General features: G+C 41.7%; 1 protein-coding gene across 3 annotated transcripts in view; it reads right to left on the bottom strand.

Moving 5' to 3' along the window:
• Positions 1-784: 784 nt before the first annotated feature.
• Positions 785-16,732, bottom strand: part of tbc1d19 (TBC1 domain family, member 19) — a 24,195-nt gene continuing 8,247 nt past the window's right edge. For all 3 annotated transcript variants that reach the window (XM_071519317.1, XM_071519315.1, XM_071519316.1), the window contains 12 exons: positions 15,549-15,587; positions 13,624-13,736; positions 10,832-10,906; positions 10,383-10,445; positions 6,918-7,002; positions 6,755-6,799; positions 6,182-6,214; positions 5,912-6,021; positions 5,542-5,633; positions 3,652-3,767; positions 3,117-3,187; positions 785-1,880 (listed from right to left, as the gene is read on the bottom strand). In XM_071519317.1, the coding sequence (XP_071375418.1) occupies positions 1,806-1,880; positions 3,117-3,187; positions 3,652-3,767; positions 5,542-5,633; positions 5,912-6,021; positions 6,182-6,214; positions 6,755-6,799; positions 6,918-7,002; positions 10,383-10,445; positions 10,832-10,906; positions 13,624-13,736; positions 15,549-15,587 (917 nt within the window). In that variant the 3' untranslated portion in view covers positions 785-1,805. The remainder of the gene's footprint in view (positions 1,881-3,116; positions 3,188-3,651; positions 3,768-5,541; positions 5,634-5,911; positions 6,022-6,181; positions 6,215-6,754; positions 6,800-6,917; positions 7,003-10,382; positions 10,446-10,831; positions 10,907-13,623; positions 13,737-15,548; positions 15,588-16,732) is intronic.

The following is a 16,732-nucleotide window of genomic DNA, read 5'->3' as shown; positions in this document are numbered from 1 at the left end:
CACAGAGCCAAAACATCAAACAATGTGCCGCTGTCCTAATACACTGTAAGGGGGCACAGAAGTAGATGGCTACCCGATACTGCTATCTACAAGAAATCTTTCAGCGATGGCCAGCCTCAGACTGATGATGGACAGAAGGCACATCACCCTGCAATGCAACACATCAGCCACCAGGAGGGACTGGTGTTTGGGTGAACTATACAGTAGGTAATGGTGGCTTCAGGAGGTACAGACTGCTTGGGAGGCCAAAGGAGGTGCATGACTGATAAAAGAGTCAGCCGTGGGAGTCCTGGTAAACAGGTGGCAGATGTAGCGGGAACCATCATGAGAGAGGGAGAGAGAAAGAGAGAGAGAGAGAGCGAGGGACGAAAGAGAAGAGCAGCATAATTCGATACGAGCCCACAGAGGGGGCAGCGGGGAGGAAGGCAGCCAACAACGAGGCAGGAATACAGCAGATGCTTGAGGAAGGCTGCGGGGGCCGACTATCAAGTGCCTCAATGCTGCTACCTGTCAGTTACCCATTCTGCCTGCTCAGGTTCGACGCCTGTGGTGAGCTGCCAGAGTACAGTACGCCCTGTCCAAATATTTATCCTATCACATAAGTGGAGTGATATTCTCTTAATGGGCATGCATGATCAAACACTTACTGCAGTAAGATCAAATAAAGCTGCAAAACAGATTCAATGTCCAAGAGTCTTGGTTTGATACTGTGTGCTGGAAGAAAAAATGACTGTCAGGTAATGAATAAATGTTGAAGAGACAAAACTGTTTATTTCAGTTCAAAACTCAGTTGTGTTATTTGAGGGTGTAATGACCATTTGCTGGACAAAAGACTGATATTGGCATTGATTGGCAAACAATACATTAAAATTAAAAAGACAAAACTGCATTTGAATGCATTCCAATCAAAGGTCACACATTATAATGCAAATACATTGTACAAAATATGGATTGCAATAATAAATCAGGGCTGCATAAATTAAATATAAAGCACAATACATAAAATAAATGTTCATAAAGTAACAAAATAAATACTGGGAATGGAGCTAATTCTTCCCAGAAGAATGCAGTCATGAGCTGTTTCCTAATATTTCATTTATGTACAAATACAGCAGCTTTAAAAATGTATCAGTACAGTAGTTACAGATTAATTCAGCTTGTGGCTTTTGACTATTTCTCTCAACGCGCTGGTGCAGGACAGCGCTTCCAATCTTCTCATTCATCAGCAATAGCATTATCTAATAGCGTTATAACAAGCACCAGCTACAGAGCAGAATGAATTGCAAGATCTAATTAACACTTCATTAGCCAAGCTCAAAGACATTAATGTTGTTCTCTCGCACGCTGCTATCACAATACAATTACTGCTTCATGCAACTCATCTAATGAGCTTCTCAGCTGATCCAAGCATTGGTGCATATCATCTTACTTGCAGGGCATATGGCTTAGGGAGGCTAGCTTAGCCTCGCTCGTCTGCGGCTATACTTACATACTGTGTAATATCTAATAACATGATACAGGGTATACACTATTTATGGAGCATGTGTGCTGAGGGGGATTTGGCTTTTTGCTTGACCTCCTGCAAGACTAATTGATGCAGTATGGAATGCATGTAGTGTATATGGTATTCCTTGGTTATTCCACATATTAGGCTGACTGACATTTCTTGGTAGATGATGGATGGTGTTGGCATGGGTATAGCGTGGCAAAGTGGCATTTTTGTGGTGTCTCTTTATCCCCCGAGTCGCACGTATCGTACGTATCTGCACTCACGTACACACATACCCACACAGACACCAGGGGCCTCAGATGGCCGTGGCAAACAGGAAGATCTGGATGAGCGGCATGACCTTCAGAGTTGAGAGGTCGGCGAGGACGGCCTGCGGTGTGGTTGTCAAACAAAACGCAAATCACAAACCTATTTTGTCGTCAACGTTCACACCCCGCACCCCCACCCCCCACCAACCAAGCAACCTTGCCTTTGCCCACCAAGCCCTAAAGCACTTGAGAAGGACTATAAAGTCCCCCCCACCCACACCCTCCCCACCCCCTCCACCTCCAAGAAACATATTTCAGGGTTTAAAAAAAGAACCACAGTGAACCGCATGCATATTGATGATGCAGGATCCTTGGGAAACGACAGTCCACACATAGGAATATGCTGTTCCCCACCCTGGCCTTTTGGGATTGGTGGAGATTAAATTTAGGGACCCTATCATGTATAGAGAGGGGGTCTAATATTTCAACGCTGGGCTCGGGGCTCTAAAAATAAGATAAGGAGCACCGTGTTATGATATCTTCTCTCCGCTGGGCCAGGTGGTAAATGAGCAAGCAAATAGTGCCGGCCAGCATCTTAGACCATCAGGTCAGCCTGACGCCCCATGCGTCACATCGTGGATTAACCCCCTCAGAGGGAGGGAAGGAGAGAGTCAGGGAAGAGGAGAAGGGGAGAGAGAGTCGCAGGTCATCATATGGCTTACTCTCGCTCGCAGTCATATGATAGCTGGACCACAGTATGGGAGCTGGTGCGCTATACAATACATGACACGAGTCTCATGTGTCCAAGGCATGCACAAGAATTACATTACCAGTTACTGTAATAATGCCACATGAATGACAGTGCAGAACCTGCTGTAGCATGTTCTCTCAGTAAAAGCGATTTGTTGTGCCAAGTTTGCATGCATCTTTCAATGTTATTGACATGATTCTGCGCAATAAAATGGTTTTTAATCATGTGTCGTATGGTTGGTCCATGTTAAGCAAACAGACACATGATGGGCTTTATATACTAACAGCCCTGTTCTTTTTCAGTGAAGCAGTGTCTGGAGGTGGTGGTGTTTGGGAGTCTAGAGGGAGGTGTTGGGGAAGAGGGGGGCACACAGTCCTGGGTAAGGGGGTAAGGATTCTTAAGTGTCCAGCCAGCGTTTTTTCAGACATGTGCATGCAGAAGACTGGGTTACTGGTACTGGCTGGTCATCAACGGCTATTTACAGCCTTCCAGGGCTATGTGGGGGAACAGGGGAGGAATGGAACCAGAGTTTCACACACACACACACACACACACACACACACACACACACACAGACATGCACAAGTCCAGTGTGAAACAAACTTACCTCAGCTGAGGCCAGTGACGTCACCTCCATCAGGTTCTCGGCACGGAAGGCGAAGACAGCAGCTGCTAGGACTGGGGGAGGTGTGTGTGTGTGTGTGTGTTTGTGTGTGTTTGTGTGTGTGTGTGTGTGGTGGGAGGGGGGAAAGGAAGAGGGAGACAACAGAGAATACAGGAGGACAGGATACGTGAAGGAGAGGAGTGAGGAGGAGGATGGTATAAGGGGAGAGAGAAGGATAGGACAGAGAGGGCGGAGGTAAGAGAGATTTAAATTAGGAAGGGAAAGGTAAGGAAGAGAGAGATAGGAAAGAGAGAGGAGGATATGATTGATACAGTGAGGGAGAGGAGAAAGAGGGGGATATGATTGATGTGGAGAGCAGGGGAGAGAGGGAGAGAAAGAGGGACAGGATATGGGAGAGAGATGAAGAAAATGAGAAAATGAGAGGAAAGAGGTCTGTCAGATCACAACAGTGTCACATGAAATATTAAGGCCATTACAGCAGAGTTTCTAGCTGAGTGAGAGTGCAGTATCGGCCTACCTGCAACTATCTCCAGCGAGTCGTAGCCCAGGATTCGGTCCCAGAGCAGGAGGAGCTGGTCAGTGGACAGATAGCCAGAAAAGGCCCGCACCATCCACTTGAAGGCTATACGCAACCTGGGGACAAAATCATCAAGTTTGTTAGTAGAGTCAACACATTAAACAAGGCTTCTAGAGCTGGAGATCTTCAGTAAGCAAAAATACTCTCCAAAGAACTGACCGTGAGAATTTATAAGATGCATACATTTCTTAAATATGAACTCGACAACACATCTTATGGCTTCACAAAGTCACTGCCCCATTCATTGTCAATGGAGCAGCTCCTGATTTTACATCCCAGTGAAATTCAAGGGTTTTCTCTCCGATTTGTAGCTTTAGGGAAGAGTGGTGCAAGTTCACAAACACTGGCTGAACTCCTGAGGAACAGAAATAACATATGTGAATTCTTAAAGTGGGTGGCATTCCCCTGTAATTTATAAAGGCCTATTGGTATATATTACTGGTAACTAATTAGTATATAGTTATTGGTAAAAACCATGTTTAGCTGTTGCATCTTGTGTTATACAACATATATACTGTACTGAACTATACTTACTTACTTAATCCTCTTCATTCCCTGTGGAACATAAGGCTGCGACTATCATCCTGTTACAGAAACTGCGTACTGAACTATATTATACTGTATTATTACACTTTGTACCATACCATCTTAAATTTTAGTAAATGTAAATAAAGCAGGCAATATCTACACAAAAATAAGAATTAATATTAGAGTAACAGTAGTTTTGGTCATATTGATAAAATAACAGCCACTATTCCACATATAGAAAACCTGCTTTTTGCTGCTGATCACCATATGAGCCCAGTGTTCTGTGTCTTCAGTGTGAGATTAATGTCTCATACAATGCTGCTTATTGATGGTTTCATTTTGTGGAAACGCCCACCTATAGAAAGAGGCTGTTTGTTTACTTGAGCACTTTTCAGTCTCCATAAATACACCTGGTTTCATATAGAAGAGACTGTGTTTTCAGTAATCCACCACAAGATGGCATTACCTCCTAAAATATGTTGTGTGTGTCTGTGGGTGTGTGTGTGTATGGGTGTGTGTGTGTGCGTGTGTGTGTGTGTGTGTGTAAATATTATATAATCTTACAAAACTTACAAAAAACTGAAACAGACAGAAAATGTTAACTGTTTAACAGATGTATGAAATAAGGAATGTGTATTTTCTCGAAACTAAACCCATAGGGTTTTATTATTAGTGATAGTGTGTAAAGGCCTTCAACCAAGATAAGTACACTGAATTTACTCCATGGCAATATACAGTATTCTCTCAGGATTTACCATTAAAGACAGACACAGTCCCACTGAAAAACAAAGTGTTCAAGATCAAAGTCAGATTTCCATAGCAATGGAAATTAGTCTCACAAAACATCTCCCTAACATGTTGGGACCTGATTTCAGTTTACCTGACACCCTGTTGTCTGCTATCCATCTAACAGTTTGTTGTAGAAAAAGAAGGTTCCCATACACACCTACCACCTGCATTTTTTACAGTTGACTGTATGGGCGACATTTCAGTCATTCAGATTTTCTCATGATCTTTCTCAAGAAAGAAACCCTGTGTTAACCTGCTTGCAGTTGCTCAGTCCTGCTGATCAAATGAAAGGGGAGGGAAGAGTATCCTTCCAATGATACTGAATGCATACTAACTGAATCAGTTGTGAGCCTCAATAGTATCTCCAGATTCACAATATTTACATGAATCGATCCTTCTAACCTTGACGTCTCTATGGACAGATGTGGTCCCACAGTTGACAGCCATAATGGCCCCATGGCGGTCAACTATGGGACAAAGGGTTGGTGATGAAGCGGCATGCAGGCTACTCACGGCTGTGCCCCAATCTGTCGGAGGTGGTAGAAGAGCTGGGGGAGGTGGGCCTGGAGCAGCCGCTCAAACTGCAGGCACAAAGACACTATACCCTGCAGGAGCAACATACGCATGCATGTAAAGTACACACATACACGTACAGACACACATATGCAAATGAACACACAGACGTTCACATGCCCACCAGACACCATAACATCCAATCCCATAAAACAACACACAAAGAGAATATTCCTAATGATAATGACTTAGAAACCTAATAAAATCTGGGCATTTAGCACATACGCACACACAGATATATACAGTATATACACACACACACACACACACACACACACACACACACACATTCCTCAAGGCGTGTGCTTACCGAGAGAGAGGAGGAGATGGAGTGCAGTCTGAAGAAGTAACGGATGTACATCTCCCTGAATACACTGTACAGCTTTGATGGCTCATTGTACAGGAAACACAGAGGGGCCACTGGGGGGACAGGCACAGGCATGTGCACACACACACACACGCACACGCACACACACACACACACACACACACACACACACCTTTATATCCCACTCATACAATTTCCCTTATGCATGCGTACTGTGAATACTGAAGGTTACAAGGTACAAAACATACTCACCATACATTGAAAACCCATGAAAGGGGATGACACCTATTCAAACGAGATTTCCAAGTCAGTGCACCTTCATCTTCACACAAGCATTCTCAGCATGTATTCCGTTATGAAAGTAGTTAAGCTATACATATTGTTAGACTCCTGTAAAAATATCAGACCTCCACACACGTTTTTGAGTCAGATTTTATGATAAATGGTACACCATGTATGTGGCATTGCTTTCCCTCTGAGGAATACATTCTATAATCCCAGAGCAAAAGAAAACCTTTTCAGGATGATCAACAAATGGACCAAAATATATTTGCATCAATGAGAAAATTTGAGTTTTTTGTGGCATTATCATTTAACAACTTGCTGAAATTGAACAAGGGGAGTGTTGAGCAGGTAAACCTTGCTTCCCCCTTCATACTTTCACTAAACTCTATTGCTAAGAGAGATTTTAGTGGGATGTCTTTGATAATTTGCGTTTACAAGCTGAGATGTTCTTGTTCCATTTCACTGCCCCTCAAATGGCCCCCTGAATATCAGCAGGCAGGCAGTGTGTAATATGATGTGAATGTTAAGATGCAGGCTCACCGTTGGGAGGATAAACCACAGCACACTCCTCAACTCCCACTTTTCCTGTGGGGCAGACACACAGACGTTGATAACCAAGATTTATAACACACTGTGTGTGTGTGTGTGTGTGTGTGTGTGTGTGTCGATGTGTGTGTCCTTGGTGAAGGGCACAGCGTCTCACCCTGGATGTAGGATTTGGGAGGAGTGGCGCTGTTGTAGCTGAAGTGCTCCAAAACGGCCGTGTCTCGAGAGAAGCACAGCAACACCTGCAGACACACAGATTCAGTATTTAACACGCAGACACACACACACACACACACACACACACACACACACACACACACAGGTTCACATGATGTAAGGAAATGTAACTGTTGAAATGTTCCTACCTACAATCTCTCTCTCCCTCTCTTTCTAAATTCAATTCAATTCAAATATGATTTATTGGCATGACAGGAAGGAAACCTATGTTCTCTCTCTCTCTCTCACACACACACACACACACACACACAAATGCACATACTGGTATGAAATACCTTTAATATACTACTCAACACCTTACCCTTCCCTGTAACTATAACCAAAACTCACCCATCAGTACTAGTTAATACCAGTGTTTGAACATGCCACATTTTAAGAAAACGCACATTTTTACTGAAGTGGCACTTTAATGTGAGAATTCAATCATAGATTTACTTTCAGCACAGAACTACCTCTCTCTCTCTGTCTCTCTCCATCATTCTCCCCCTCTCTCCCCCGCTCTCTCTCTTTATATTCTGCTCATAAAACACACAAAATACATATGAAGACAGACACATATAAGCACACACACAGATAGCGGACCGCAGATATGCAATTACAGTTACGAACACACAAACATGTAGACTCCTCCCCAAATCCTATACTCTCCCTCTCTCTCACACACACACACACACACACATACACGAATGGATATACACAATATTACCCTTGCCCGACAACAGGGATGTCTGCTAATAGACTTTTATTTGGTTGGTGGGCAGTGATGTTGCAGAGTGGCCTTGGCTCCTCTTGGGTAGGGACTCTATTAGAGCAGCACACCTGGAGCCAGCGTCTCAGGCTGCAGTACAGCAGACAGTAGCGGGGCCTCAAGTGGCTGCTCCTTTCACCAAATGACCGTATGAGTGGGGGAGAGGGGGGGGGGGGGGCGGCGGCTTTCCATTACAGTCCAATTGCTGTGTCTTTTTAGAGAACGGATTTCATTTTCGCTGGGCCACTTACGCTGAATTACAGCGGGAGGAAATTACCTATCAGGGCAAAAATGAGACCCGCAGCAATTGGGACGACCTCATTGACAGGAGATTACTGACAATCACAGCGGACGAGGACGGCAGCGGTACGCTCACGCTGCCTCCTGTCTGACCATAAGGACTGTTTGTTGATTAATTCCAGAAGTGGGTGGGCCTGAAGTATTATTTGTCTGTTTGTGTTGGGCTGTATACTGGTTCTCCTCAGGCAAAGATAGAAAGAGCTAAATTGTTTTTTTGTTCGTCTTTGGAAATCTCACCACCGCAATCCTTCAGTCTCTATTTGAGGTTACAGCCTTAAGAAAGTGGATTTGAACAGCCTTTATTTTCCCCTGATGTCACAGTTGAGAGTCTTTTTACCCATTCACCAAGGTTTGAAAGGCCAGAAAGGCAATTAACAGGATATAACCGCTGTTTTTGGAGAGGGAGCTGAAGAGTGCTTAGCTGTAAATGAGACTAGGGAGGGTGTGGATTCATGGAATCCCTTATTTGGGCGACTGAACCTGTGATATGACACACATAAACAATCCCTCAGGAATACTTTAACTCGCAGGAAAAAAACGTTTAGCAGTGATTTGATGTTGCTGAAACCACAAACCAGAGCACAATATGTGAGTGAATGATGAGTCTTCCAAGATTGTGAATGGTTCTGGTTTTTGTGGCTATATTTACGGTTACTTACCTAATGTTAGATCCATAGGTGCTAATTTGGATTGATGAATTTAGCTAGAACATGAGCTAATAAAGCATAACATTGGAACCCAACGATTTTTATGTATTATGTGTGTTCGCACTGGGAGTATTCTCACCCAGTGTAAATCTGAGATGAGGTTAAAGGGAAAAAAATCTTTCAATAACATGACAAAGCTTTCCTCCATATAGGAATATTGATTCCACATTCACAAAACTGTATTAGTTATTTATTAATTATAAGTTAATTATAAGTTCTATTTTTCAGTCTTAAGAAGAAAAGTTGATATTCATCAAAATAGTTAAGTATTTTCTGAACTTTCTGTTGCTGTTCTGATTTTGCTTCCTAAGAAATATATGAATAAATAGGATTCTTGAAAGCAAAGTTCTCAAGTTTGTTCTTACATTTTTTTCTTAATGAAGAGAACCTTCCACTTAAAATTGTTGTAGTGAAAAGTTAAGCCTCTAAATTCATTAATTTAACTGCACATTTTAGACAATTAAGTAGGTATTTCAAAGTATTAATAGTTTTATTTACCTCGGTTTATTAAGGCAGTAACCAATGTCTGAGCTATACTATATTTAAAGTTAGTTATTTTGGTAAACACTAAATAATTCCACCTTGTTTCAAATTGTTTGATAGGAGGAAGGAAGGGGGAGGAAAATCCTCCTTTTATGCTTGTTTATTTTACAGTTGCTAGGTAGGCCCCATTTGAGAAGTTCCTAAGTAAGAAACGTTCGGAAGAGATGAAACTGATACCAAGAACATATTGGGGAAGTGCACTTCTTCTCAGAGCCTTCTTAAGTTAACTTCCGAAATGTCCTCTTAGGTAACCTCTTAAGATCTATCTTACCAGCACTTTTGTGAACGCAGCCCCAGTCCTCAATTTGTGAATTCTTTTACTGCCTAGCGAGTTCACCATCAGTCAATATCGACAGTGATGCTGGGGCTTTACTCTCGCCACACCTGCGTATCCATCAGTTAACCACCTGGAGGATGACATGATGTGAGCTGCTGCTAAATAAACCGCTTGCCAAGTTTATTGAAGTTATCTACCAGTTGAAGACAGGGAGTAGTCACAGAGCTGTGACTACTGGAGCAGCTAAGAATAACAGGCCGGCTGGAGACGCACCTTTCTCTGCTGCTGCCTGGGAAAATGTTCGCGGAGATAAACAGGACTGCTATCACAACTGTCCTTACATGACAGGGAACTGACAGAAGTTTAATTGTTTGAGACATTCCAACAATTCCAAGTATGAAGATAAGAAACCTTCACCCATGCTAACACTCTTATCTTGTGGTATGAATACGGTATGAATAAGAATAAGAATAGCGGTCTGGATTCATTTGGAACGGTCAACAGTTGTATTTACTTCTTCACTGCTTATAAAAGCAGGAAACATCAACTTAAAAGACACAAAGGGCTGCCTGCATAAAAGGACACTGAAATGCTGACATCTTTAATAATCCTGTTATCATTTTCAAAAGTGACGGTAAAAAGCTGTCACCCATGTGAAACCTATAAAAATGATTTTGAGAAATTAGATTATTTAAGGTCAGGAGGATCACACCTCCCTTGTGAACCCTTTGTGAAAATGGGTGCATTTGAACGAGAGTACCGGGATGGGAAGGGATGAGAGGAGGAGAGCTGGAGTGAGAGAGAGCTCACCTGATAGAGGAAGTCTTCAAACACAAAGTAGTAGTCGTCGTTACTGGCTGTGAGCTTCACATCCTGGTGGACAGGGCATTTGTTATAGTGATGAAACTTCATCATCAAACTTCATCATCAAGCTGTTCATCAAAACTGAACAGCTTGGGAATTGCATTTCACAAGGATAAAAAACAAAAAGTAAATGTATGAACAGAGATAATGTGAAACTTGTGTTTTTTGTCCAATGGCCACAGTGGTGGATGGATTCCAAAATTCATCAGCCTTTTTTATGATTTTACCAGCCAAATATGACTATTAGAATAGAATAGGGCGTCTGAACAATGACTGATGACCTGACCCAGTAGCTGGTAGACAAACTCTCCAATGTTTTTGATGCTTGTTGTTAATTTCCTGTCCTGGCTATGCAGTTTCACAAACATGAACACTGACAATGTAGAGGAGCATACCTTGTAGATCAGGTTGTCCACCAGCAGGTCGTGTTGTATGACCCCGGCCTTCAGCTGTTCATAATGCATCACATCCTGAAAAAGGCAGAGACCAACAGTCACTAAAAGCAAGGTATTGTCGACATTCACCTACAGCAAAGATGTGAGGAATACACTGAATTTGCATAAAAAAGAGACAACAATTTGTAGCACGTTTATTTAGTAAATCCAATATTTTTTGTGTGTGCAATATTTTGTGTAAAGACCATATCAGGCATACCGTATGTGTGATTATGGTCTTAAGTTGTTCAATGTTGACTCAAAAGTTTGCATAAGGAGCTGGTGTAAATTTCTATACTGCTAGAATCTGAACAAAAACGTATTAAGTCAGTTTTCCAAAAAATATGTGAAGCAAGAAGAAATGTTTTACCTCATTTATTATTTATAAATCCATAAAGAACCTTATGGATATTGTTAAATCAAGTTTATGTATCTTTTCACTGGCAGGAAGCAGAATAGCAGGATTCGACTGAGGTTAACAGATGGGTATTCTCGCGTTTCCGACAACGTGGTTAAACTCAAATGTGTCTCCGCTTCGAGACAAGGTATCGTAAAAGAACCAAAGAACAGGCAACAGGGTGGACGGAGGAATAAAAACCTCGGTGACAGATGTGAAGCACCATGGCAATGACCAACGGATGTGAGGAGCAGAGAAGCAGAGATGGTCATTTAGAGAGCAGAGGTATAGGGCTTTGAGACTTATTCCCAACATAAGGGAGGCTTCCAGTAATCTGGACAGCATCAGTGGGAGAGATAAAAAAAAGTGTTCTGCTAAAACGATTTGAAGTTCATTATATATCACTCCTGGTATCGAGCGGATATGAGGGTCACATCAGTTCACTACGGTTATATATGTGGAAAATGAAAGCTACCTAATATGAGGCAAGAAAATTATAATTAAAATCTTTATTACGCACAATGAACAATGAAAATCATAACAATTAACCGGTTAGGTTACATTGACAACAATGCAACAACACCCACACTTGGTTATTGTCCAACAAAACGTTTGTAAGCGTCAATGAGAGCTTGATGAGCTGTAACCAAATTAATATCAAGGTTGGAGGGATATTTCGATATATGGCCGAAATAATTTATTTTATGTATATTTATATTTTATTTGTATATTTAACCAAACAGGTCAACAAATAGGAACAAATATCATCACTTGCCAGGACCCAGTGCCTAAGAATACTTGTGTTTGGTGAATGGAGACAGCATGTTATGTCAGGTCTCTTAAAAACAGTTAAAAGACTAAGCAGTTAATAAGATGCAAGTCATGCAGCTTTGCATTAGTCAAAGCTGAGGCGGTGTGCACACAGCTAGCTGACTCTGTTAAATGTGTTTGCCCCAGTGCAGTCTGGGGCCATGCTAACACTCTCCAGACCTCCGCCGGGTCTCTGTAACTCTCCCTCGGATATCAATCTTCCCATTGCCTGTATTGTTTTATCAGGTTGGCCGTGGAGGGGGAGTAGGGGGGTCCTTGGACTGCGGCGTTTACACAGCGCTTTGCCACACAGGGAGCGCAGCCGCTCTGTTTGAGCTAACTGTGCTAAATCGCCACCGTTTGATTACGTTAGCGCTTGTACACCCGGGACAAGCCACAGTGAGCTGGCATAAACAGCAGAGAGGCAGATATACAGCTGATGTAGAGCTTGTAACTGAGGTCAGTCGGGTTCCTTCTGAAAAAGCAACTTCTTTATATTGGAAAGCAATGGAGGTGATATGACATAATTAGGAATAATGACTATAATAAATTCAGAAATATTCCTAAATATGTATGCACCAAGCACTTCCTCACTAGTAAGGAGTAAGCATTAATAACTACCTGACTATGTCTCTGTGCAGTATTGTTTTATTGTTTTTACTCTATTTTGTTATTATTTATTACTTTTATCTATTGTCTATTCTTCTTCTCTTTGTTACTGTTTTTTAATTGTCTTGTTGATTTGCACTACATCTGCAGTACACAGCACCTTGGGCCCGGAAAAACAATATTTCATGTCACTGTGTACAGTCTCTGTATATCTAGATATGTAGATTTATGCAGGTGAGATGACAATAGGGGAACTTGTATTTGAACTTGAATGTATGTGTGTGTGCCACTGCCTATATATACTATATACACTACCAGTCAAAAGTTCGGACACAAACATTTTTCTTTATATCTACTATTTTCCACATTTTAGAATAATAGTAAAGACAAAAAACTATGAAATAACACAAATGAAATTATGCAGTGACCAAAACAGTGTTAAACAAATCAAAACTATCTTTACATCTATATTTCAGATTCTTTAAAGTAGCCGCCCTTTACCTTGATGGAAAGGCAAAGGCTTTGGAAAGAAATTCATACATAGGCATCAACTTCACTATTTATATTTGTCTAAGAAACTAATTTCAAGCATTTAAGCATAAGCCTTTAGATCAAAATGGCTTTAAGAGAATGACAAACATAGTACATCCAACCAGGAGTGTCTGGTAGGTCTGGTAGTGTGTATATATACCAACATGCAGAGTGGGTTGAATGGTGAGTTAGGAAGCTCCATTGACACAAATACACAAGAGGCCTTCAAAAGCCCAATCATTAACTGAGGAAATAGCAGCAGTTGAAGAGTTCAACTAGTAGAAAACATGGAGTTTGGGAATCATTGCAGCTGTGAGTGCATGGCCACTTTATAACAAACACTGACAGCTGACAGCCGCCACTCGGGTGCAACTCGACTGTGTGTGTGTGTGTGTGTGTGTGCTACCTGGGGCTGGTTAGTGGAGTTGAGGATGAGGGCCCACAGGTCGGCCCGGAGCCCCGTGGGGCAGCCCTGCCTGCTGTACTGCTGCGCTGCTGCACTGTCCTGCTCAAGCATCACTGGTGGGAGACAGAGAGAGAGAGAGAGACAAAGAGTAAGACACAAGGGAGACAGATTTAGATTCATAGAGAGACAGAAAAAGAGAGAGAATGAGAGAGAGAGAGACAAAGAGTAAGACACAAGGGACACAGATTTAGATTCATAGAGAGACAGAAAAAAGAGAGAGAATGAGAGAGAGACAAAAAGTAAGACATAAGGGAGACAGATTTAGATTCATAGAGACAGAAAAAAAGTGAATGAGACAGAGAAAGACAGCAAAAGAGAGACAGAGTGTCTTTCTCAACAGTGTTCTTGTGCGTTCTTGTGTTGCGTTTGATGTAATATCCAATGGCTGTAGGACAATTCCAAAATGGAATAACGCAATAATAGAGGACAGATAAGATCCTGGAATTTGAATTGCCAACCAAAGATGCATGATGCATGATGGTGACTTGGCTGACAAGAATGAATGTGAAGCCCCGAGATTCGTTGCCAGAATGACGCATCATGTACAAACAGGAGAGTACAGCATAGTACAGAGACTCAATCCGCTGGGAAAATGAACACCTGTGTGTCTTAATTGATGGCGCGACATCAAGCACAAAGTTTGGCATTAAAACTGAGAAGTTCGTTCATTGCAAGACAACTCGGGAAGAGAGAAAATCCATCAACATCTATTCTATTTAACAGGTACCTTGATGCATGCAAAAACAGTTCGGCAAATCTTGCAGAGCATTAGAAAACATGAAAAACAAATTCAGAAAACTGATTCATCTGAAAGGTTAGAGCGCAGGCCATGGTCAACCGCAGAGCAGCGTCCCTGTGTTTGAGTTTCACTGCGTTGCTTAAGGATACACACAAGCACAGCGGTGTTTCAGAAACAGGATCACAATCTCACTACATCCCTCTGAAAATGTATAAACAAAAAATACATAACACAGACACTCCCATAACTGTGATTATTACATAACCTCCCCAGAAACCACTAATACAACACACGCTCCAGCGTCTCCATCCTGTCCTCAATCTCCCTCCATTCGCTGTGACAGTAGCCAAACACACTCGATCCTTGACTCAAGGTGTTGGCCAGCCATAACATAAACTCACACCCTCCTCTCTTCTTTATTTCGCTATTTGAGTGCACTTAACACTTGGCCTACAATCCCCCTGGCAGCTAGGGAGCCAACACACAGCAACCAAGGGTGAAATAGTGGACATGGGCCTCGAGGCTGTGTATATAAAATATTGGCTGTGTTTTTAAGACTCCCGTCGATTCATGTCCGATTGGTGTCCATGAGAGCATTAGTGTTTACACTGGGTTCATAGCGCAGCAATGAGTTAAGAGTTAAAGTGTCCCTCTCGCCTATTAGGCCAAACGCTGAGGGGGCAACACCACTTGAAAGGGCGAAGGAGAGGATTAACAATGGCAGGAGCTGTTAGGGATTTTCTAAGTTAGGGGGGAAAGAGGAGAGAGAGGGGGAATGTGTGAAGAAGGGAAGGAAACACTCACACACATGTAGGTGCAAAGTCTATATGATTTATAATAGATGCAAATGCTATTTGGTAATTATTTGCTATCTACTATTTCAAATATTTGCCAATACATAAGTTATGATGTAACTTTCTCTTGTGTTATGAAAGAACGGTGAGTGCCTATAAAGAAACTGGAAGGGAGAGTGGCAGCAGATTCAAATACCAACATGTAACACACATTTGTGGAGATAAATACCTTGGCCTCGGCATGGGGACAAAGCTAAACCAAAGGGACAGAAAGGCATTTTTAACATAAAAACAATTTAAAACCGAGGAACCGAACACCTTATCTGCCTTACCTTTCTTCCCGATTTGGACGTACTCGCTTTCAAACAAGTCTGCACAGCGATAGGAGAGAGTGAACAAAAGAGATGCATCAGTAGTGAGCGGGAAGTGGCTCTGCTTTAAAAAACTCCTCTAACATTATCACTCGGATTTACAAACACAGAGCCAGTGGATACAACGCTATTTAAAACCTGAACCCCAGACCGTAACACTGTCAGGATCTGGACATACAGAGATATTGTTTGAGAGATCCCAGACAGCCATGTGGCTTGGGAGAGGGACACAGGCTGATAGGAGAAACCCAAAGCTAGTGTGGTTTACACCATTTGATCCCAGCGTTCATGAGGTAAACGACTCTTTATCTGGGTGCTACTGATGAATCACTGCTAGGCAGAAATCCTTTTTGGTAAGATATAGGACAGGAGCTAAATGGTTATTGTTGGAGCGATCCAAATTGTTATTCTTTGAAAAGCAAAATGTGTAATTTATGCCTATCCACACCCAAAAAATTATCTGAAATAATTCCAATTCTAATTGTATATTATATAGTATATAAATAAGTAATAACTTAATTCTCCCCATGCAAATAAGAGCGATCTTGCAAACTGACCTTTTATTTAGTTTATTTAGTTAGATTAGAATGTTTATTTAGTTAGATTTAGTGTTTATCAGAGAAAACCAATACAGATTTGATGCAAGAGATATGCTTGTAATTTCCAGAAAAATGTGGGGAAGAGAACAACTTCTAATACAAAGTGTATTCACTCAAAATGCATTGACTAAAGTGTGCATGTATATGATATGATATGATATATGATATATGATATATGATATATGATATGATATGATTAACTGATCCATGGCCTTTGTTCTCCTTTGTACACGGGCTCTTTTTTGCATTAGAAGTGGTTCCCCTCCCCTAATTTTTCTAGTGTTTTGCCTTTCTGGAAGCCCTTTGCTCCTCTCCAGTCCCTTCACGGTTGTACTTATCATTTCCAGAAAATAACTCATGCTGAATATGTTTTTAAAATCTCATTAATACTCACTAATAAGCTTAAACAAAAGGCACTTGCGCTGCCTAATGTCCCACTATAATCACCATGATAAATTAAGCATAACCAGTTAGGCTAATGAGGTCATTAATTAAGCTAAGTATTGCATTAATAAGCAAATAGTTCTGCGTCAACATACTTGTCTT

The sequence above is a fragment of the Centroberyx affinis genome, unplaced genomic scaffold (assembly GCF_046629955.1).
Source record: "Centroberyx affinis isolate AG114_WGS23_722 - 3 ecotype Tasmania unplaced genomic scaffold, CSIRO-AGI_Caff_v1 ptg000686l_1, whole genome shotgun sequence".
Classification (NCBI taxonomy): domain Eukaryota; kingdom Metazoa; phylum Chordata; class Actinopteri; order Beryciformes; family Berycidae; genus Centroberyx; species Centroberyx affinis.
This window is presented reverse-complemented; position numbering and strand designations above follow the sequence as displayed.